This window comes from Sceloporus undulatus, chromosome 2 (genome assembly GCF_019175285.1).
Source record: "Sceloporus undulatus isolate JIND9_A2432 ecotype Alabama chromosome 2, SceUnd_v1.1, whole genome shotgun sequence".
Classification (NCBI taxonomy): Eukaryota; Metazoa; Chordata; class Lepidosauria; order Squamata; family Phrynosomatidae; genus Sceloporus; species Sceloporus undulatus.
The window spans coordinates 222,967,753-222,992,241 of record NC_056523.1 but is presented as its reverse complement, the minus strand read 5'-3'; the positions used below and the strand labels follow the sequence as shown (position 1 = coordinate 222,992,241).

Genomic DNA, 24,489 nt, shown 5'->3' with positions numbered 1-24,489 from the left:
GTGTTGAAAGGGTTTTTTTCTTTAATTTCAGCACAATGGACAATTGAAAGGAATAATTTAAATGTAGATTCAGTCAAGGGTTTGTTGCTAGTAAAGTCCAATTTTAAGACTTTGTCTTGCTCAAGAATTCTGTAAGTGTACTGCAAGCCAACAAGGCATTTTAATAAAGATGAGTTCATCAGAAAAATACTGTTGAGAACATAACAAAATATGTAATTTATCCATAAATAAGCAATATTAAATGCATTTGTATTTATTAGGATGTTTTTAGCTTTTATTTAGTAATGTCCTACATTTTTCTTAAATGCCCTACATTTTGCAGTACCTTGTCCTCCTTTGCAGTTATGACATCTGATCACCCTGTCTCAGTATTCATAAACGCTTGTGAGAATGGACCTAATCTTAATTCCTTTTCACAAGAGCAAGAGATACTGCCCCTCTTTTCCTAGGTACCATGATTTTCACCCACAAGATTTCCCGATATACTCTAATGCTCCCAATTCTGCTTTTTCACTTCACTTCCCTTGAGTAAGGATATACGTTTCTGTTTATTTTGGCCTTGCATGTAAGGTTTTTTTCCCTTCCATTTGTTGAGATTGTGATAATTGTAATGTTTTTCCATGGTTTGAGACTTTATTTGCAAATATTTTACAAAGGTTTTTGTGCAAAAATTTAAGTTTATCGCAGAAAAAAATTGTCCCTCAAACACTTTGTTTTGCGCAAAACTCAACATTTATGCTATTGCTGACAATGATAGGAAGAGGAGGCTAACATTTTCAATGATTATAGTTTTTGTGATACATTGTTATTACTTAGGATCAGCTGACTGCCGTACAGCGATTTCAATACCAGCAAAGCATTACAGTGCGCCCGCTCCATACACAGGCATGCCATACACAGCTTCCTGTTTACACGGAAGCCGCACTGTAATACTTTCAATGGCGCATGCAGCCACTGCGCACACAGACCCCATTCACTATAATGGGGCTTGAGCGTAGGTGGAATTCTTGCTCTTTTCTGTCACTGATGGGTACTTTTTTATTCTCCCACAGACACATACCTTGTTCTCGTTGCTGGGACTCAGCCATGCCTATGTAACCAGCATGGGGAAACTGAGAGGTGTGATTGCACTGGAAGAGGTAAAGGAAGGCTTCGTACCTTTGTATTTTTCTGATCAGATGCAAATATTCAGTGCTTTATTCAAATAAGCATTTTAGCTAGTTTGATGTTGCCTATAGGATGAAGTATAAGATTTTCACCCAATTTAGTTGAAGGTGGGTCAGGATCGGCTCTAGGTATTTGGCCACCCCAGGGTGACAAATATTTTGGCACCCCCTGTCGCCCTTCATTATTACAGTCGGCCCTTCTTATACACTGATTTTTTATACATGGATTCAAGCATCCAAGGTTTGAAAATGTTAAAAAAGTATAAATTTCAAATATCAAACCTTGATTTTCCATTTTTTTAAGGGACACCATTTTGCTATGCCATTATATTTAATGGGACTTGAGCATCCATGGATTTTGTTATCCACAGGGGATCTTGGAACCAAACACCAGCGTATAACAAGGGTCCACTGTATTTTCACTCCTTGATTTCCGCTGTTTGGTTTGTTAAAGCTAAATATGACATAAAACGTAGGTTCCAATCTCTCGTCATAGCATTGAGAATTAGTCCAAAAACCAATTTAAAAATGTACCACGGACACAGGGGGATGCACATTTATGTTTTGGCCATTGTACAAAGAAACTGTCATATGGTAGCTTGCTTTTACGTCGCTTGCTGTAATGAGTTTTCACTTAAATATTGTTTAATTACACAAAAAATATACAACCCCCCCCCCGCCTTGCTGCCCCTAAATTTTGCCGCCTAGTTCGCCTATATGGAGGAGCCGGCCCTGAGGTGGGTAGTAGTTTGTCTTAAGAAAGAAGCATGGTAAAGGCATACTTTGTGGAAACAAATTTCTTTCATCCTCGTGTTGTGTCTGGACCAATGTGTGTTGCAAGATTTTGAAACAATGCAAAAACTTTATCAGAGGAGAAAGCAAGGAGAGTGTTTCATTCAGAAGCACTAATTCCTCTTTCAACCCACTATTTCTGTTTCATCTATTATAAAGCCTGACTGGATTGAGTCTTTCTGCTATGAGAGAAAAATTAGAGACAGGAATGTTGGCAGACCAGTGCTTTTATTCCCAATTTGATTGTCATTGCTTACTCATTCTTCACACCCCACCCTTAGCTTAGTGAGGACATTTTTATTGATAATTTTCAGTTGGAAGTTGGAAGGCCTTGCACAGGACTGTTGTTTGCAGGGCTCCCTGGGGTAAGAGGGTGAAACCATTTACTCCTGTGAGTCTGTTGTGTGCCTTAAGGACATTGCCTTATGGGCTTTTCATGGCAGGATTACTTCAGAGTGGTTTGTCCCTGCCTTCTTCTGAAGAGAAGATGTGAGAGAGTGTGACTTGACCAAGGTCACCCAGTGAGTTTCCATAGCCAAACAGGGATTCAAACCCTGGTCTCAAAGTTGCAGCATTACACCATGTTGGCGCTACACTATGAGCCTACACTCATATGTTCTTGTTATATGCCTTCAAGTCATTTCCAACTTATGGAGACCCTATCATTGGGTTTTCTTGGCACCTTTCTTCAGAGAGGGGTTGTCATTGCCATCCTCTGAGGATGAGAGAAATTCATACTGGAGAGAAACTTGCCAAAGATGACTCAGTGGGTTTACATGGAATTCAAACCCTGGTCTCCAGAGTCCTAGTCTAATTCTCAAACCACTACACCACAATGGCTCTTACTCTCACATATACCCTAGAAATATTTCCCTAGGAATATCTCCACAGATGCCACCAAATGAGATCCTGAAATGTAGGCATTTTCCCCTCTGAAAAGACATAATTTAAATATGCACAGTAAATGTTATGGCAGGATCTTTCATGTGCACACCTGATCGTCTTCCCTATTAATTCCCTGTCTCTAAAACTCAGCTCCAAAAAGCGATTGAGGGTTCCACAAGCTCTGGTGTCCAGCTTCGTCCTCCCCTTGCCAGTTTTCGTGACACATCAACCAATAAGGAGCAGGCCAAATGGGACACACGGATGTGGAGCAAACAGAACAGCGGCGCAGCACCTGGGGGCATCGTGGTGGACTCAGGAACAGACACTTCAGGGGTCCCCAGCTCTCCTGTCCCCCAACCATCTCCCAGTCCCAGTGAAGGGAAAGGGATACGCTCCACCTCTGTCGCTGACATGGAACTGGAAGAAATGGAGCTTTCTGGACCTGCTTCTGAAAACATCTCAGATATCCTCAAGGACCTCAACCTGCGCTCTACTGAAGTGGATGAGGATGATGATGAGGATGATGATGATGTGCCACTCTAATTGCAAAGAAAAGGGGTTCATCTTGCCCCTTCCCCAAGGTACTCCTGCCATACTTGTGCTTCAAGGAGAGACTGTGGCCTGCCTCCCTTTGGCACCAGTGGATGGAAATCCATGCTGGAGAGTCTTGGCTGAGTTGATTAGTTTTTCTTTCTGCCACCATCCATGGGTAGGCTATATGGGAAACAAATGGGCCAGAGGAACCTGGATTTATTTCCCTTGGTCTTGCCTCTGTTGATGACTGTGATAAGCCTAGGCAGGACATTCAGTAGGGCTCCTTCCACTTTATATGACAGACAGTGCAGCAGTTTTCCTTCTGGTGAAACTTCCTTTTTGTTTCATCTCCCTTCTTCATCCCCATCAACATGGCCAGCATAATTTTCATCACTATGTTCAATGAAACACTAATCTGCAGAGGAGATAGATGAAGGATTTATCCCAGGCTCAGCCCAACTGTAGAGAGATTTCAGTCCAGTTTGTGAACAGGTCCAGAATGAAAAAAAATGGTGACATCAACTATAGATAGGAGTTGTTGGTTGTATGTATGTTTGATTTCATTTTTGCAGTGCCCTTTCCTGCCGCATAAGCATACATGCTCCAAGTGTGAAAGTGTCTCCTCTATAGCTTCCATATGCCTCACAAGCCACCACCTCAACATCTTGTAATAGTTGTTGTTCTTGTATGCCTTCAAGTCATTTTTTGCCTATGGAGACCCTAAGGTGAACCTATCATCAGGTATTTTTTGGTAAGTTTCTTCACAGGGGGTTTGCCATTGCCAGCCTCTGAGGCTGAGAGTGTGTGACTTGCCCAAAGTCAACGAGTGGGTTTCCATTGCCAAGCCGGAATTCAAACCCTGGTCGTCCAATGTCCTGAGTAATATTAATAGCAGCCCTAAGTCATACTGTACATTGTTTCATCCATCTGCTGGACCCATTGTTATCCCACATTGCCATCTAGAAATTTCCCTTGTTCTGAAACCTTTGACTAATGTGTTTTGTCAGAATAAGAAAATTAAGAAACCAAATCAGTTGCTCAGCCTATATCACCTGATATGTATATTTCTTTGAACCCTTCCGATAGAAAAACTGAACCAAGGGAAGATTCAGTGCCCTGACCCAGCAACTAGAGCTGCATGTGTAGGTCTAAAAGCATTTTAAAACTTTAAAAATTGTTGTTTGACTATTTGGTGGGAAGGGCAAGAGGGACTATGAGGAGCAAAAATAATTCCCACTCCAAAAAACAAAACAAAGGAGTTTATCACACGGGAGGAATTTCTCTTAATTTCTAATGAAAAGAAAGTGGGGCCAGAACGCATTCACGTGAATTTGCTAGCTCAGTGAATTTACATGAATTCGAATTGCATTCGAACTGTCTTCCCATTGCCCGAAAATAGCTTGCCATTGCCCAAAATTGTGTGTGGTGGTCTATCACACAATAATGTGAAACCCCATGATTGCATTTGGACTGACTTCCCATTGCCCGAAATTGCATGTGGTAGTCTATCACGCAATAATGTTAAACCCCATGATTGTGTTCGGATTGCCATTGGATTATACTTCCAATTTCTCTTCCAAAAGAAAACAAAAGGCTTCTGTATGTGCAATTCAGAAAGAGAGTCACATTGCATGATGTGCTATACATTTCCCCCTCAGGCATTTATAGTGGCCCTACTATGTGGGTCAGAACAGTATGGTTTAACTTTAAAATGCCAAGCAAAATAGCAAGAGCAGGACTGATAACTGCAAGCACTTGAATAAGTCTGTAAATATGTTGGCTGGATTTAAAATGTTAATGTTTAATTGTTTTTCATACAGTGGAGATATTTCCAAAGCTGTTGTCTTCATCATAAGAATTCCTGGGATAAAATGTGTGTGGTGAGAAGCAGTAACAGGGGAACAAAGAGGAGCTTCTTCTTCTTAGGGTGCATCTGTATTAGAACGATATATAGGTTTCATATCAGTTTGGTTTCCCTGAAAGGAAACCATGGCTTGTTTAGGTTGCTGAACGCTGTTTCAGAAGTCACTACCATTCTCTTATAAAGCTACACTTTTGAAGCCAGATCAAGTATGCACTGCATATATGGTCTATAGAGTATCCAAAAACGTGGGAAAATCCCTGCCCTTTTACCTAGATCTTATTCCTGCAATTTGGTATCCATACAGCCAAAGATAGGCCAGTTGTATGTAGCTCTATGTAGCTCCTTTGCTGCTCAGACTCCCATGTTTCCAGTTATACTCAGTGTAGACATCTTAGCTATTCATGCAGCTGCTCCTGACAAAAAAATTGGGCTGCTAAACAGAAGAGCCAATAGGGTGTGGGCTGATATATATGGTTTTCTGGGGGCTGGGGTGGCCAATGAAGCAAGGAACCTTACCTTAGATTTGCATATGTAAAACTGAGAATAATTTAGCAAAAATTCTCCAGCTATTCTGGACTGAGTTACACAATAACTACTAAAATCAGAAATCCCTAGACCAAACGCAGGATCATATATTTGGAGAAAATATTGGTACGGGCACTAAGAGCAGGCGCTGGGATGGAGGTTTGGCTGCAGGTTAGGCTGGAGGTAAGGTGACATCTTGGGTTTAGTGATGTCAGCCTTATATGAATCTCACCACTTTTTAAAAAGACCATCAGAAATCCAACAAGCCTTCTTCCATTGCCGCTTTCTTATAACTTCATCTATGGAATTTCTGTTTGTGGCACCCTTATTAGGACCGCAAGGGGATACCACTAACTGTGCTAAGTATGGCGCTTTAGTTTACCAGGAGACAGGCAGAAAGTACACCTCCCATAGTTCAAAAGAGGGCAAGATTTTTGGTTTGCGTCATTATCTTCACATCCCCCTGATGTTCTTCTCAAGTGACTCCTAGCATCTGGATGTACTCAGTCACCATGCTGAGTGCCAGGCAACCCTCACATGGCCATGCTGTTGTGTGTCTTGCTCAAAAGACATTGATGGTAGATCAATTGCATCGTTTGAAAAGCACATTTAAGAGTAGTTAGAAGGTTCATGACTGGAGGAGGAATTCTGACATTACTCTTTATGGGTCACTGCCCCCCTCCCTCCCAGGATATCTTTCACCTGAATATTGTAAAAGTATGATTCCAGGCTGGTGTGAGGATTAGGTATTTCTGCATCCTGGGAAGATTCTTGATACCTGTGTTATCTTTCTGTTTTTGAGCCAAAATTGCCAGGTGATTAGCTCTGTCCTCCATGTACGTGCTAGTCCTCTGAAAAATCTTTGTCATTTTATATATGTATTTTATATATAATAGGGTGTTACTACACCCTACTATACCTGTGCCCAGGGAATACCAGTTTAGCCAAACGAAAATATAAAATGAAAAGACTATGCAAATAAAAACACTAGATGTCAGGCAGATCATTTAGGATCTTTTTATAGATGAACAAAATGATGATGGCGTTCTTGCTGCTGCTTCAGCTACAAGGAAGAGGATTCAGTCATATAACTCTTCTTTTGTAACCTGAAGTGGTATAGCCCAGAAACAGATTTACTACCATAGTTAAGCCAGAGAATTAGGCCAACATCACAAATGCTGTGTGGGAATTCTTATGGGCATTGCTGGGTATGCATCCATCAGGTTTTGAAGCCCAGATGACATCTCTTTCCCTTATATTTGTTGTTGCTGTGTGTCTTCAAGTCATTTCTGACTTGTGGCAAGCCTAGGGTGTGCCTATCATGGAGTTTTTTGGGCCTGACCTGTTCCAAGGTGGTTTTGCATTCACCATCCTCTGATGCTGAGAGAATGTGACTTGCCCAGGCTCATCCAGTAGATTTCCATGACTGAGCCAAGATTTGAACCCTGGTCTCCAGAGTCCTAGTCCAGCACTCAAACTACTACACCACACTGGATATCTATATTTAGGAAACATCAACTTTTTGGGTTCGTTCAGCTACACCGGTGCTGTGTCCTAAAAATAGTCACATATTGTGGCTTATTGCCAAAGGATGCATTTACAGATGCTAATTTAGATGGCGTTGAAGGGGGACTAGATAAATTCCTAACTATCATTGGCTGTGAGTCAGGATGGCTATGTGTCACATCCATATCAAGGACAATGTGTCTCTGTGTATCAGATGCTGTGGATTGAGAGGAAGGGTGCTGTTGCATTCATGCCCTGCTAGTGGGGGCCTGAAGCAACTGACTGGCCACTTTATGAATAGAATGTTGTAGTTAGAAAATGGCAACAGCACTTAAATTTCTAGGCACTCTCTAAGTGGTTTACAATGTGTTAGCCAATTGCCCCCAACAAGATAGGTACTCATTTTACTGACCTACAAAAGGATGGAGGGTTGAGTCAACCTGGAGTCCTGTAGGATCAAACTGAACATTTTGGCTGCAGTGCCAGCATTTAACCACTGGACCACCAGGGCTCCCTGGTGAAAACACTTTCATCAAGTGTTGGGGCCGATTCAGCTTCACTATTCTTTTGTTTTGATAGTGATTGGCAGCACACAAAGACAGTCAGCCCTCTGTATCCACAGATTCTTAATCCACTGATTCAAACACCCACGGCTTGAAAATATTTATATTATACGTTAAAAATATTTTTAAAATATATAAATTTCAAAAAGCAAACCTTGATTTTGTCATTTTATATAAGGACACCATTTTGCTACCCTATTGCATATAATGGGATCTGAGAATCCATGGGTTTTGGTATCCATGGGGCAGTCCTGAAACCAAACCCCAGCGGATATCAAGGGCCCACTGTAACATTAAACAAATATTGCCAAAATGTACATTCATGTCACACTAATATACAGAAAATATGCCATGTTAAGAAACTTGTTCAGTTAATACAGTGGTTTTACATATCTGCACTTTTTAATTCATTATAAATAATGGATTATGGCTAATTCTCTTTGAGGTAGCAAAGCCCATTCATGGTAAATTCCAGTCATCTGACAGAATGTACCTTTGTCTAGAAAATGGACGTCAAAAGGTGTATGAGAATACATCTTTACATTAGCTGATTTTCCATGTGGAAGGAGATAATTATTTGGCATGCAAGACAATTCAGTCATGCAAGCCCCTGCCTGATGTTTGAATTAATACAGCTCAGATACTAATTTATACAGGATTGTGTTTTAAAATACTGAATGCATAGATTTTGTTTAGGTTGCCCTCTGCCCCCCCCCCCCCAAACACACACCCAAACACATAGTTTTGAGAGACTGGGATATAAAATTACTGTAGGCCCTCCACTTTCACTGGGTTAAGGGCACATGGGCCCCATGAAAGTGAGAAAAATGCAAATAAAAAAAACCTTAGTGACTACTTCTCCAGGAATCTCTAGATCAGTGATGGCGAACCTATGGCATGCATGCCAGATGTGGCACTCAGAGCCCTCTCTGTGGGCACATGTGCCGTCACCCCCCAGCACAGAGTTTGCCAGTGTTTGTTACTAGAAAGCCAGAGGGACATGGCACTTTGCAATAAATATGTGGGTTTCGGGTTGCAGTTTGGGCACTCAGCCTCTAAAAGGTTCAGCATCACTGCTCTAGATCCTCCAGCACAACTCTGTGGTCAACATCTACCAAAAGCTGACCACAGAACCATGCTGGAGGACCTACAAATGCCTAGAGAAATGTTTTCTCTAATAATCTCTAGGTCCTCCAGTGCAAATCTATGGTCAATTTCCAGCAGAATTTCTTTGGAGGACCTAGGGATTCCTAGAGAGAACTTATTAATGAAATCCACAAATAACCAAAACTGCAAAAGCAGCAAAAGTGGAGGCCCAGCTGTATTTCTGCCCCCTCAGGCAGACTTCTATTCTTTTTGGGTGTTCCTAGACCAACTATCTCACTAATTATTACAGTACTCACATTGCACCAAGAAGTACGGCAAATGTCCATTACCTGCCAATGTGTTCTTCTAGTAATGTGTCCTTGGTAGGATAAATTCTTCAGATACATTTGGCATGATTTGAATAAGATGATCTTCAATCTCTGCAGAGCTCTTGGTTAAGGTGCAGAAGTACTGTATTCCTTGGAATGTGCTACTCCACAATGCCTTGTTCTTGATCTATGCAATGTTTAATCACGACTCCTATTGTTCTGAACTGTTCCTTATTCTTTCATGGAGTCCCAACCTTTCCCCTTCCCCATTAGTCTATTTCTAAATGTAATGGAACTTGGAACAAAAAAGCTTTGTCACCAAAAGGCCACAACCTGGCAACTGGTCCTAATACATTTCACTAGTATGAGGTAATGTTTGAACATCGTAGTCATAAATGGAAATAGCAGCAGAAAGAAGAAAATCATAATTAAAAAAAACAAACAAAAAAATTAAATATTTTCTTGTAAAATACCAAATCAATTGACTAATGATATTTTCAACCATTAAAGCATTATATTATACTGGGCCCAACATAACATACAAACATGGAGTTGCCACAAAATTGGAAAGCAGGCATTCCCCCCCCCCCAGTCTTCCTTTATTTATTATTCTTTATTTTATTTATATCCCACCTTTCGCTCAGGATGGGGGCCCAAAGCAGTTATCATTCCACAATATACAGTACATTGTGAATGCCCTTGTGTGCATGTGTATGTGCCATCAGGTCCCCAAATTTCATAGGCAGAGATGTTATTACAGAGGTACACTAGGTGATACCAACCCTAGTGATGCTGCAATTCATAGGATGCTCTTAAGCAAAGAATCCTCAGAGTTTGTCAGTTCCTTCTTCTGCAAATTCAAAATGACCATAATAGATTAGAAAGCTGGGCCAAAACTAATAAAATGAATTTCAACATGGAGAAATGCAAAGTACTGCACTTAGGCAGAAGAAATGAAATGCATAGCTGCAAGATGGGGGACACCTGGCTTGACAAGTCTACATGTGAGAGGGATCTAGGAGTCCTTGTAGACCACAGGTTGAACACAAGTGCGATGTGGCAGCTAAAAATGCCAATTTGATTCTAGGCTGTGTCAATAGAAGTATAGTGTCTAGATCAATGAAAGTAATATTGCCGCTCTATTCTGCTTTGGTTAGGCCTCACCTGGAATACTGTGTCCCGTTCTGGGCACCTCACAATTCAAAAAGGATGCTGAGAAGCTGGAACATGTACAGAGGAGGGCAACCAAAATGGTGAAGGGTCTGGGCTCTATGGGGAGTGACTTAGGAAGTCGAGTACTTTTAGCCTGGAGAAAAGACAGTTAAGAGGTGAAATGATAGCCTAGTTGAAATATTTGAAGGAATGTCATGTTTAGGATGGAACAAGGTTGCTTTTCTGCAGCCCTGGAGAATAGGACCCAAAGCAATGGAATGAAACTACAGGAAAAGAGATTCTATCTCAACATTAGGAAGAACTTCCTGACAGTAAGAGCTGTTTGATAGTGGAAAACACTACCTTGGATAGTGAGGGAGTCCTCTTTGGAGGTTTTTAACAGAGGCTGGGTGGCCATCTATCTGGGTGCTTTGATGGTGTATTCCTGCATGGCTAAAGAGGGTTGAACTGGATGGCCCTTGAGATCTCTTCCAACTCTATAATTCTATGAAATATAGCCTAGAGCACCTGGTATTCATTGACGGTTTCCCATCCAAGGGCTAACCAGGGCTGACCATGCTCTGCCTCCAAGAGCAGGCAGGGTCTGTTCCCTTTGGGGTGTTTAGGCCCACTGTCACCTCGCCACAACATCATTAGCTGCAACTAGCTATGAAGTGCTGCATTATCATGACCGAAGGTTAATTCTACAGCCATTGTGGTGAAGCAGGGGGACTGGGTGCCTTTTTGTTAGCAGTATTGTATTTATAGGAACATAGTTTGCTCATGAGCTGGTTGCTTTTCTTCAACTCACTAGGATACCAACAGCTGTCAGACACCAACTGGGAAAGCTGCATACACAGCAGTGTCACGTCTAATCCAGTGGAGAAAACTGATGCTTTTGCCAAAGAAGACATTCTGAGAAAGTGATGGATATATCCGAGGTGCCTTTTCAGCTCTAACCTTTTTATTTTTCTGTCCACTGATCTTGGATATCCATGGACGTGGAAAAAGCTCCCCAGAGAAATAAAACACAATTCCACCAACCACAATGGCAAAAACCACGTGCTGTTTAATAATAACTTCATATAAGGTTCTTACATGCCCTTTCAGGCAATGTTCCCTCTTCCTCAGTGGCTGTTACCACAACCAGGCATGAAATGCCATATAATTTTTATATCTATATTTATAGAGTTACATATATATATTTATGTATTTATATATATGGCATATATATTTATAGAAGATATATTCTCATAAGTCACATTATCAAAACATGCGCAGAATAACCAGCAAAAAAGTTTCAAGCCAAGACATTTTGGAGCTGGAAGACCAAAGGCAAATCTGTTTTGTTTTTGTGTGTTAGGGTACCCCAGGAAAGAGGAGGGTGAGAGGGTTACCACTGTAAATTCATGTCTTGTTCTGCTCTTTCCCCAGTCCTTATTTTCTCCCTGAAAAGTCACAGACCTCAATAAATGCCATCCTTTAAGGATGGGAAGAATCTATGTTCCATCCCTTGTTCAGAAACCCAAGAGCACAAAAAGATCTTAAGACCATCTACTCCTAGTAATCTCCCCTGATGCTAAAGTAGTTTCAGGTACTTTTAAAACAAAACAACAAACACCCTTAAGCCTCAAACCTTTGGTTATTTTTAAACATGCTTTAATATAACAGTTTCCATTCCTTCTTTATACACTGCAACTATATATTTGGTGCCCCCTTGCATCACTGGATATACCCACCTCTAAAAAGAAATAAGTATATATATATTTAAAAAACGGTTGGCTGCAAAATTATTTTTCAGCTCATTTTGTAGCTTGAAGGACCCCAAGGAATTTTCAGCAATCCCACCACTTCATGCACAGCACCAATAAACCAGAGAACTATTAAAGAATATTAGTTTATATTCACAAGACAAAACTCTGTCTCTCACATATAACATGGGTTTCTGGAAACAGCAGAAGAAAGCACAGTAAAGTAGACCAAAGGCCTCCACTGGACTTTGAGACAAAACCCAGACACGAGTGGTTGAAATCATTCAAGCAAATGTAACTGGGAAATACATTTTGGAAAATAGGATGAGACATCGAAACAGGTCCGAGTGTAGGTAAGTCATGCCTGGAATGTGCAAGAAGAAACCAAAACCCATTTCAGAAAACAAAGAATTATGCCGACTTCACCACTGACCTGTTTAAAAATGTCTACAGGCTGTATAGCTTCGGTTACCATACAAGGTTCAATGAAAATGCTACAAAAACTTAATTGCATACAGAAAATATCAGGCTGTGGAGAACACAGCACTTCCATGTCTAGCATTCTGTATGCAGGGAAATGTTTTGTACTGGACAGCATTCAACTCTCTGAAGTCATATGGTAGTTATTCAGATGTTATTTTTGTTATTATGACTATGTGAATAATCTCGCTCCCACATTCTGGTTTTGTTGTTCACACTATTTTTTTATATCGGAACTGCATCTCTGTGAGTTCAGTTTTTCACACATGTCAGCACTGGAAATAAAGATGGAGTTGGTTATACAGATGCATTCGAAACACATTCAAGGCATGTAGTTTTATCCCAGTTTATCCCGGGTCTATTTGCATTTTTGGTTATTCACACAACCAACAATGTGAAAATCTGGGGGGAAAAACAATTGTTTATCTCAGGTTAGGTCGGGGTTTTGGCAGTCCCCCCCCCCCTCAAAAAGAACTTGAGTGCATTCAAAATGCATGTGAACAACAGAGATTCAACCCACATTCAACAGGATCGTTTTCACCATCAGTGTTGCCAACAAGCCTCAAAGATATTTCCTGGAATGTTTTACCAAAATCCCCGGAATTTCCCAATATTTAGCAGAATATTCACCGGAAAGAAATTAATTGGTAACGCTGTTCACCGTCTGAATACCCCCTCCTCCCAGATTTAGTTTACTACTCAGTGAAAACTGGGTTAGAAGAACTAAGTACACTTGACAAAAGCAATCCCATTTGCAAGAATGTGAGTTATGTCATTTTTATAAAGCAGAATGGAAGATGACAATGGAAGAACTTTGCTAGTAACCAGCAAAGAAAATTTCTGCTGCTGCACCCGGTCTTGTACTACTTTTCTCCCTGCAGTGTATAACAAAGAGAAAAACCATTAGGGAGTACCTGTTTTGGGGAGGCAAAAGTACCATCTCCAGCCTCTTATTTACCCATTTTAAATCCCAGCCCCATGGTTTCATTGAAGTGTTGCATAACTTGCCCCTTAATACATGGGTTGTGCCTTACCAAATGTACAAAGCTCCTGCACACACAAAAAATGCGGTGTCTTGCTCCTGAGTTTTTTCAGAGCCTGGGAGTAATAAATTATTCATAACTAGCTCCTTTCAATGAATCTCATCCCCCCCCCCCAAGAACTAAGGCATAACTAAGTTACATGACAGTTGCAACTCAGTGATAACATCACTCGGTTTGCAGTGCAACTTTCCAGTTACCTTTATAGTTATAAGGGTACCACCACAATGGATGGTAGGAGAGGAATATACCTTCTTCAGGTTTTGGCTAATGCTGCTGCCTCATGCTCTTGAGGCAGAAATAAAGGTCCACAAAGAAATAAATGTTTTGTATCACAAGCAAGAAGCTAGTACAATCCAGATCATTTTTGAGATTTGGAAAAGTGAAACAATGATGGCAACTAACTACTTTTGGGCCTAAGAACTATTATAGTAACTAATGGCATTGAAAGTAATTTTCCTGGTTCTTCCCCTGCTTCTATAGCCACAATAAAAACTCTGCTGTGTATTTTTTGCACAATTCTTTGCACAAGTTCCATATTTTAAAACATTGTTTCTTCAGAATGGGCACCCCCACTCCTGCACCGTTCTTCTTTACAGTAGATAGAATGGACAGGTAAGAGATATCATTAAAGCACAATATAAGCCCAATGCCAAAACTACAGATGTCAGAGCTGATTTTAAGAATGGAAAGGGGACATTCAGTTGGAAAATGGGTGGAGAATAATTTTTTCAACTAAGTAATCCACAAAATTGTTTGAGGGCCTCATTTGATTTTGTGAAAATACTCAAGATAATAATAAAAGGGTACAACAGCTATATAAATAAAATTACGATTCTGTCTGTTATTGGATCATATAAAAACATCTGGACAGATTTCCACCAAATTTGGTAAATATGTTTGAGATAGTCTGGTTTAAAACCTAGACTATGTGGGGTATTTGAAATCCAATAGGTGGGTACCCTGCTAGGGCACTGTACTAATTTGCTCAAAAAGAACTGCATTTACACCAAATTTGAAGGGTATACTTGGAAAGGTCTAGCTACAATATAGGCTGTATATTGTGCACAATATCCACTTTCAGCAACTGGGGATAAAAACTAGTTTCTCAAAAAAGGCTGGATAGATTTACACCAGGTTTAGAGCGCATGTTTCAGAAAGTCTTACTTGCAATACAGACTATGTGGAATTCAATTTTGGGGGGCCTGATGGGGTGCTCCAGTAAATAACCCAAGCATAGTGGGACAATTTTGGTCATCATAGTCCTATTTGAGATCAGGGGAGCTTTTTCTTAGGTAGGCAGACAAAGGATTGCAATTCCCATCAATAAACAACTTCAATCTTTATGGTGAAATAGCCCATAGCATGTTTCTTGGGCACAACAGCTCCTTCTACAACACTTAGGCTGCATCCATGCTGCAGAAATAATCCGGTTTGACACCACTTTAAATGCCATGACTCAATGCTATGGAGTTCTGGGAACTGTACTTTTGTGAGATATGTAGCCTGCTCTGTCAAAACACTCTGGTGCCACAACAAACTACAAATCCCAGAATTCCACTGCATTGAGCCATGACAGTTAAAGTGGTGTCAAACTGGATTATTTTGCAGTGCGGGTGCAGCCCTAGTTTCCTTGTCCTACAAAGGGGTAACTCTGATGGGGATTCCCCCCACCCACACAAAACAGCTTCATTTATATACCGCTTCATACTGAACTAACAGTGTCTAAGCAGTTTACAACTGTAAGCTAATTGCCCACAACAATCTGGTTACTCATTTTAGCGACCTCCTTGGTAGGATGCAAGCCTGAGTCGAGCTTGAGCCCTTTTGTTGGTATTGAACTCACAACCTTATGGTTTTGAGTGAGTGGCTGCAATACAGGCATTTAACCACTGCACCACCAGGGCTCCTCCCAGGGGAAAATATTTTGGAGTAACTGAGGCGGTCTAAGATAATTGGCTGCCAGAATGGGACAAAGTAAGTGGCACCTTGAATAATCTAGAGCAGTAATTGTGATTTTTTTTTTTAGGGACCGAGTGGCCAATTAATAAGATTGTATGTACAGCGCTGTGTAAATTTACAGCGCTTTATAAATAAAGGATAATAATAATAATAATAATAATAATAATAATAATAATAATAATAATAATGCTAGCTGGCACAAGCAATACGGAGCCTATGGTCTTAGTGCTTCTCAGGCCAACTTGGATCTCAAGAGGAGCATTTCTTTTTATCTTGCAACTGGAACTTTAAAATTCTTTATTTCCAGAAATATCCCCATGCCCAGAAAGAGGAGAGGTCTGCCTGCATAAATTTTCCTCCAGAACCTTCTGAACTGAGAGCAGCCACATCTTGACAAAATGCAGGCTTGGGACTAACATCAACATATTTTTTAAAACTTTGCCCCTGTATGCTTTTTAACATCTTTGCCTGATGAAGAAACCAGCGAAGCTTTGAAAGCTTGCAACATATATATATATTTGCATTTGGTTGGCCCAATAAAAATACCCCTGTTTTGTGGATTTTGGAAGTTATTTTAGTTTGCTACATGGCCAATATGGCTACCCCTGGATATATCCTCCGGCCAGCTGTTATTCTCCCAGCCTTATTCTCTCTCTCATTCCCAGCTGTGAAATGAGAGCCACACTTGGTGGTATACCATACAAGTTTGCATAATGGCCTTAATAGCTATCATTTTGCCATCAGGGGAGACTTAAAAACTCCTTTGTTTTAGCTTCTCTAACTCTGACACTTATCTTTGACACATGATTCTATGTCTTTGGTATATGTTTTGTTGCTCTGTAATTTATTAAAAATATGAAATGCATTTTGTATTCCTTAACCATTATAAAGTGTGCTGAAAATTTGTTGAAGGACAAGATGTAAACACACACACCAAAATAAACCAAAGCACAGAGAATGTACATGCAGTGCTCCGAGTACAGAGGAAACGTCATATAAACTGCATTAAAATTGCCCACAGTAACTGTATATAGTAGACTTTGGTTATCTGGATGGCTTATTCTAGCAGCAAACAGCGATGGCATTATTGATTACTAAATATGCTTAGAGATAAGGAATGGAAAATCAGGAATGATGAAAGCCAAATTAGGGAGCCATGCGACACATGAAATGGCTGGTTTGCTCTCGCTGTTTAATTTAATGCAATTTGAGAGGGCTCCAGATTTCTTGGGGCTCCAGATTTCTTGGAAGGAGGATGTAGGTATACTTGACCCCCTTTACCTTGTTCATTTTCTTTTCACATCACCAGGGAAGAGATACATAGGAGTGGGCATCTTCTAACCCCCTGCATAGGTGAATTTACTCCCAAAATTAACACACAGGAAAAGAGTTGCGTTCATCCTCCATCACCACTCTGATCAGAACCTCCACATCAATATTAAAAAGGAAAATATGTAAAGTCACATCACATTCAAGGTGATCAGATGTCCTCTTTTTCCAGAACGTATCCTACCTTCTTCTCCCACCTTCTGTCTGGAAGCAACTTCAAAATGTCCTCCATCTGGAGAATGACTAAGAAGCATGAGTTTACATTTATATTAGTATCTTTAGGTTTGATTTGAGCATGTCCTACATTTTTCTTTAATGTCCTCCAGTTTGTGGTGCCTTCTCCTCCTTTGCAATTATGACATCTGGTCAACCTGCAATGCATTTAATTTGGCCCTCAAATCTGAATGTCAGGAATAGATTGTTTTCCTTAGTTTTTTTTAAACAACAACAACAACTGCTCCTATTTCATCATGATGACCTGCCCAAAGCCTCTGATTACCTGAAGGTTCCTCCACAGCAGTGGTTCTCAATCTTCCTAATGCTGCAACCCTTTATTATAGTTTCTCATGTTGTGCTGACCCCCAGCCATAAAATTATTTTCATTGCTATATGCAAATATGAGTTTTCCTATGGTCTTAGTCAACCCCTATGAAAGGGTTGTTCGACCCCCAAAGGGGTCCTGACCTACAGGTTGGGAACCACTGCTCCACAGGGATTTGGCACGAACTTTCTGCTATGCTTTCCCCTTCTGTTTGGCTTTAGGGGAACTGTCATTCTTGCCTCTGGATCAAAAAAACCTGGAGCTAATACAATCCCTCCACAAACCTTTGGCAATGCTTTTACTACCAATTCAATTGAATTTTATAAAAGCAACTAACAAAAAATGAAGTAACGGTATATGAACACATACTGTATATACAACCATACACTGCAACAGAACAAATTGTGCAACTGTGCAAAATAGTTGCCTTTGTTCACTAATTCTGAAAGATTGCTTGAAAACATATCCAGAGGTAATCATGTTGGCTATATAGCAAAATACAGTGTCATCCAAAACCCACAAAACAGTGATACCTTTATTGGACCAAGCAAAATTCAAAATGAAGGATTGCTGCATTCCTGCAAAGGGACCAGTAAGTGGCAGCAGTGGATTTTTAAATAATGGCTTCAGAAAATATGTGTGTTGGGTGAGTGCTAGGCCAAATCTCACTTCAGTTTAAAAGAATCTGCTTTACTGATTCTGAAATCTATGGATTTCAAGAATAGCCCTCCATCTACAAGAGGGGATATAATCCTTCAAGCATGGTGGCAGTGATGTCTCATAAACACACAAAAGTTAGATCTACTGATGAAAGGCCACAACCTAAAAACATTCATTATGTTCACCACCTGCTATTTAGAAATCCACTGCTTATGGTTTTTGAGAAGCAATATAGGAGTACAAGATACATTTGCCACCATGCTTCATAGCTGAGCCACATATTTGAACAGTATAGTTTTAGCTGGCCCTGGAGAACCAAGTGGTCTCACTGCTTATTATAAGAAGAGACCAAATAACAAAAATCAAGTACATGCAGAATACCACTGTCCATGCACACATTAATTCAGCCTTACCAAGTCAATAAAGATGGCACCCACTGCCCTAGATGGTTGCCTCATTAAGTAAACAGGATTGAGAATCACACAGCCCTTTCAATTGTTGAACTGACATTGTTGTTAAATTGCAATTCCCAGCAACCCTGGACTGAGGTCCAACATAGCTGCAAAATGTTTCACTAGCATTATGCAACCCCTACACTGGATACCACTGCAAAGTAGATGGATCTCAGCTCAGCGCACACTGCTGACATGCTATCATGCAACTGCAAGCATCAATACTTGTTATGCATTGGATCTCAGGCTACATTTGGAATTGAGCAGAAACCTATTATGCATTAGCCTCCCAGCCTGAGGTCGGCCATCAGCACAGAACAATACATACAAATCACTTCTGCATTCCCAGGCTCACACAGTATATATACACCCAACTTTTTCCAGGCAAAGCATTCTCTGAATATGCCAGCCGCAGATGCTGGCAAAACGTCAGAAAGAAACTCTGCTAGAACATGGCTACATAGCCTGAAAAACCCACAAGAAACTATGGATGCCGGCCATGAAAGCCTTCGACTTTACATTAGAAACCTATTAGGATTGCATACAAACCACCCGGTGTGCATGTACATGTTGGGCATGCAAACCCCAGCTTTCATCCCTGTCAGCTGGATATGACCATTGCATAAAGTCCACTAAAACACTCTGCATGCCTAACACAATTTACACTTAGGTAACAGGATGGTGACTATAGATAGCAAATAGAAATGCTGGGAGTTGCAGTCCAAAACTTCTGGAGGTCCATTTAATTCCCACCCCTGAACTAAAGCTTCAGGGTTTTTCTCCCTTTCTAAATTTTCTGTGGGTTGGATTACAAATGATTACAGCCAACAACCACGATGGAACAATTCCAAGTGGAGAAAAGCTGACAGACTGGATAGCCTGGTACTTTTGTTTGTATGTACACGTGCATGCCTTCAAGTTGCCCATTGACTTATGGTGACACCATGAATTTCATAGGGTTTTATTAGGCAAGGAATACTCAGATGTGGTTTTGCCAGCCCCTTTCTCTCTATATAGCCCATAGCAGCTAATATTCATTGGCAGTCTCCCATCAAGTATTAACCTGTCAAGCTTTGGGGTATTTAGCACTAATCTGGGGTAGTGTGGTAATACCCCCAAACACACTGCGTTCCCCCAGGCAACCCTTTCCCCAGCCACTTGGTTTCCCATCCAGACCAGAAATACATCCCGCTATGACGCAAACATCCTAGAGGGGAATGTGGGGAAAAATCTGATGAGAGGCTGATTTTCTCTTGCTGTCTCCCGCTTTTTCTGTACTGGAAAAACACAACACCAGCAACACTACTTTATTGGTCACAAGTCATGCTTGACAGATACGTCTATCCCTGTAATATGTAGTACGTACTATCCTATATAAGGGATGTGATGGCTTAGTGGTTACGATGTCAATTCTGAAGGTTGGCAGTTCGAGGCCCGAATGCTGCATGATGGGGTGAGCTCCTGTCACTAGTCCCAGTTTCTGCCAACCTAGCAGTTCAAAAACATACAAATGCAAGTAGATAAATAAATAGGTACCACTTTGGTAGGAAGGGACAGTCATGCTGGCCACATGACCACTCGAGTTGTTTACAGACAATGCTGGCTTTTCGGCTTAGCAAAGTGATGAGACTGCCCCCTACAGTTGGTTACGACTAGATGTTCATGTCAAGGGACGACCTTTATCTTTTTACTATCCTATAGAATGAGATTTTATATCTGTGGTGATGATGATGATGATATTGCGCAAATCCACCCGGAATCATTTCTGAGCTTCTCCTGTTCATTTCAATTGTGCTTTTACAGCAGCTTATGCCACTATATATGTTGTTTGTCTTTAAGGTATCATGCTAGAAGAGACCAGTGTGCTAACTCTGAGTCTCTCACCCCATAAGGGTTCGAAATGCAACTCCAACAAATGCTTAAAATTTAGAAATACTTTTAATCTGAGTACATGTGAATACCGAGGAAAATCATCTCTGCTCTTGCATATTTTTGGTTGCTGAATCACCAACACCACCTTTAAATGAAGGAGATAATGGGGAAGACTGACTTTTTTTCTTAAAAGAATGATCTCTTTTGGAAGAAGAAAAGTTAAATGGAGTTTAGTTGTCCTGAAACAGTGAGGTTTATTTAGAAACTTCTCCCAGGAACTGTACAGTTTAATAGATAATATAACCTCTCTTTTTGGGTAGGTTTTGGAGTAATAGATTGTAGAATTCTACAGTGGAGTTGAGATTTTCTATTCCACCCTACGAAGTAGCTCAAGAGTATTTACTCTCCCTCCATCCTCATAAACATAATATTGCCCTAATTCTATCTCCTGTTGTTTCTTTACTTGCCATTCAATATGTCCCTCTATAGCATTTCCCAGACAGAGAAAAAGGTAACTCTGCTGAACATTAGTGTCACATGATACAGTATTATCAAATGCACATGTTGCTTGCATCTTTTTTAAAAAATAAATAAATAAATACATGCAATAATATAACAGGCTTGAACAAGATGAGCCACTTGTGTGAAAATCCAATGAGGGCCAAGATGAAAAGCAGGATACATTTACATCGAAATAGATTTACCGTAAACATCCAGGTTTAGTCCTGGTCCTGGATAGGCACGTGGAGCGTAATGGTTTAGAGGAAAGACGAAGTAGGCTGCCTGAATCTCCACCCCAAAAACCATCACAAAACAGGGAATATCTCAAAGCTTTCTGATTATCCTGAAGGTGCAATCATGTTGGGGTAACTCCAGTCTCATCCATGACTTAGTTGCAGAGAAGAGCCCACTGCACTTTCTTCTATCCATGTCACCGTCGCTGGCAGAATTCCCCCACCACTGACAGCCAGAATGCAGCAATTATTATAAATGCAGGAACATGAGGTTTCACCCTCATACTCAGAGCAGTGCTATATCCAACCCTCTTAGCCTTCAGAGGTTGGCACCGTAGCATGTAAACATATTTTAGAAAGAGGGTGACCCCCAAACACTCAGAAACCGAGCAGCCTCCCTACTTGGGGAGCCAGGAAGAAAAAGGAAATGGAGATAAGGAAGAGGAAGGTTGACAAGAGGCTTTTCTTCCATGCATTGCTGTGACTCATTCTGCCATGACAGCATTGCTAAGGAAAATGCGGTCCAGGGGAAGATAGGAGCCCCTAGCATCTGAAATCCATAAACTAGAGACCTCCATCTACTCTGCTTCAAAATTCCAGGGGCAGAAGTGTCCCACTCAGCTCCCCCTTCCCACAGTGGATGATATCTGAATGCAAAGCATAATGCTCCTTCTGGATTCAACACTGGTTTTTGTTCCCTCTTTATGTGACAGGTCCCAGATTTGGGTGATGAAATCTTTGCAGTATGGTTTCCTCCACCATCCTGTAGTCAAGAGCCTGGACAAAAATATATTGGTGAGAAGCCAGCTTTGAATACCAGGTGAACAGAACAAATCAGGCATAAAGAGGTAAGCCCAGAGAGGAGGAAAGAGAGGCCTGAAGTATCCTTGTCACCAGACAGGCTTTATGTCCTTATTTAATGTCAGCATCTGCCACTTCATTGATGACCAGTTACATTTGGCTTGCCCTGCTTTACACTATTATTTTATTCCATCTTTTATTTTCCATATGAGGCTGGAGACTTGGGGGAGATTAACATATGGTTTTTATACTGATTAAAAAAACACGTTTTGCCTGACCAAGACATTGAAAGAGGTTGAGGGCAACTTTGATCTAAAGTTGTGAACCCACGAGCCAAGTTGTTGTTTTCACACAGATCCTCCAAAAACCAGATGGAAAAACATCTTGCAAAACCCAGAAGACCATTTTGCTTACCTCTTTCACATTTTTTTTGACTGATATGAGGCCTGAGAAAAATTTACATGACCACAGGAAAAACAAAATAGAACAGGAGACAAAACTTAATAGAAAGAGAGAAGAATGATTCTCTTTCACAGTCTCTGCTTCATATTTTGGCACTACAGAGAATCCAGTGATCCTAGGAAAGCAGCATTACCTCACACTAGGCAGCAACCAGGCCATTCCCTCTGTTGGCCACTGCTCAAAATACAAAAATTCTGAAAAATGTGACAACAAAAGCCCTAGTAGAAACTGGGAAACTGTGATACCAATGTCACACATACTTGCTTTCTTTGTTTTTCATGTTCATAACTAGAGAGGATTCCATGTCTGCATATAATATAAACTTAGCAGATGACCCCCCCTCCCTTTTCCTAACCCTGCATGCAGTGCCCAATATTATAAACAGGGAGGAAAACCCTCTCCAGCTCCCAGGCAGACAGAGATAATGGGGATAAAGGAAAATTTCTGTAGTGATTAGTGTACATGTGCTGGAGAATGAGGTTTGGACTGGGCTCACATAGGAGCTCTGCCCACATCCTAGGATGGTTAAAATCCACTGACCCTCATTTTTTATTATCATGCACGATCTGTGTCCACAGAGACACTGCTTCCACGTTACATCCTCTAGGTCTCCAGTATAGAGCTTTCCTCCTGACATAACCTAACTTCCATAAGCAGATTCTATGCCTGTCACTTTTGCTGTACGTCTGTCAACAAAGTTCTCACTATTCCCCTTCTCACAAGGCCACAGTGTAAACCTTTTGTCTGTACCTTCAGTGATCCTTACATTCAACCAGAGCATACTTTAGCAGCATCCTCTCCATTGCTGTATTAAAAGTATGGCTGTGTCTCTACAGCCATGTATTCCTTTTATTAGCAGACCTGTATCCACTGTGAGCCATGCACTTGTGATACCTTCCCTGAGCTCCCTGTGCCTGAGCGTCCAAGGCAGTAGGTCTTGAAGGTTCGGCCCAGTATGTGCAGGAGTTGAGGAGGACTTCCCAATGTCCAGCACTTTTGATCCTTGGCTTACCTTTCCATTAAACGAAAATAACAAACAAACAAGTGTGCTAGTGTGCCTGGGGATTCCGGAGCTGGAGAGGGACTTCCCTGTCACTCCCCCCCCCCCCCCACCAGTGTTTCCCATGCATAAGGGCAAAAGGTTCCTCAATGGCAGCATCAGTTGTTGGCTTCTCCTTCCTCCTCATCAAAAGACTGCACCCCAGAAGAAGTCACGTCAGAGACCTTGCGGCTGAGGACAGCAGGTTCAGGCTCTTCCCGGGGAGAAAGGGACTCCAAATCCCGGCATACAACATCGTCCTCCTCTGGTGAGGGCTTCTTGTTCAATAGTGGTGCTTTCTCCAGCAAGGGGTTCCCTTCCTCCTCTGTGTGAACGCCCACAAGGGTGCTGGATTCAGCAGTGCCCCCATTGCCCCCACCAGGAATTGTCTGAGTGGGCCATACCTCCACAAGGCCAGTATTTGGGAGCAGGGCCTGTTGCAGTTGCTGTTGTTGTTGCTGCTGTTGTTGTAGTTGCTGCTGTTGTTGTTGTTGCAGTTGTTGCAACTGCTGCTGCTGCTGCTGCTGCAGCTGTAGCAACTGGTGCTGCTGAATAAGGTTGTTCTGGATCAAAACATTTTCCTGCAAGTTGGGTTGGGAGCCTTCGAAGTTCTGGCCAATATAGGAGCCGGTAGCTGGGGAAGCAATGAGGGACTGGTCGCTGGTCTCCCAGGCCTCAGAGGAACCCAGGCAGTACATGCCTTGAGAGACATAAGAGTGAGGCCAGCTGTCATACTGTGCTTGGACCAGATGATCTACAGAGAGAAGAGGAGAAAGAAAGAACAGTCAACAGATGTCACTGTGGCGCAGTGGTTAAATGCCTGTACTGCAGCCATTCACTCGAAACCACAAGATTGCGAGTTCAAGACCAGCAAAAGGGCCCAAGCTCGACTCAGGCTTGCATCTTTCCGAGGTCGCTAAAATGAGTACCCAGACTGTTGGGGGCAAATTAGCTTACTTGCTAA

The 24,489-nt window shown here is 41.3% G+C and overlaps 2 protein-coding genes across 9 annotated transcripts in view; one reads left to right on the top strand and one right to left on the bottom strand.

The window, feature by feature from the left end:
- Positions 1-11,451, top strand: part of CLCN1 (chloride voltage-gated channel 1) — a 181,475-nt gene extending 170,024 nt beyond the window's left edge. For 2 of the 3 annotated variants that reach the window (XM_042450034.1, XM_042450032.1), the window contains exons 22-23: positions 1,053-1,139; positions 2,994-4,551. In XM_042450034.1, coding sequence (XP_042305968.1) covers positions 1,053-1,139; positions 2,994-3,386 — 480 coding nt within the window. In that variant the 3' untranslated portion in view covers positions 3,387-4,551. Of the gene's footprint in view, positions 1-1,052; positions 1,140-2,993; positions 4,552-11,216 lie in introns of those variants that run through there. The other variant, XM_042450033.1, reaches the window with a different exon arrangement.
- FAM131B (family with sequence similarity 131 member B) overlaps positions 11,452-24,489 on the bottom strand; it is a 94,939-nt gene continuing 81,901 nt past the window's right edge. For 3 of the 6 annotated variants that reach the window (XM_042450039.1, XM_042450038.1, XM_042450035.1), the window contains exons 7-8: positions 23,711-24,279; positions 20,152-22,000 (exon numbers count right to left, since the gene is read on the bottom strand). In XM_042450039.1, the coding sequence (XP_042305973.1) occupies positions 21,926-22,000; positions 23,711-24,279 (644 nt within the window). In that variant the 3' untranslated portion in view covers positions 20,152-21,925. Of the gene's footprint in view, positions 13,509-20,151; positions 24,280-24,489 lie in introns of those variants that run through there. The other 3 variants (XM_042450036.1, XM_042450040.1, XM_042450037.1) reach the window with 3 other exon arrangements.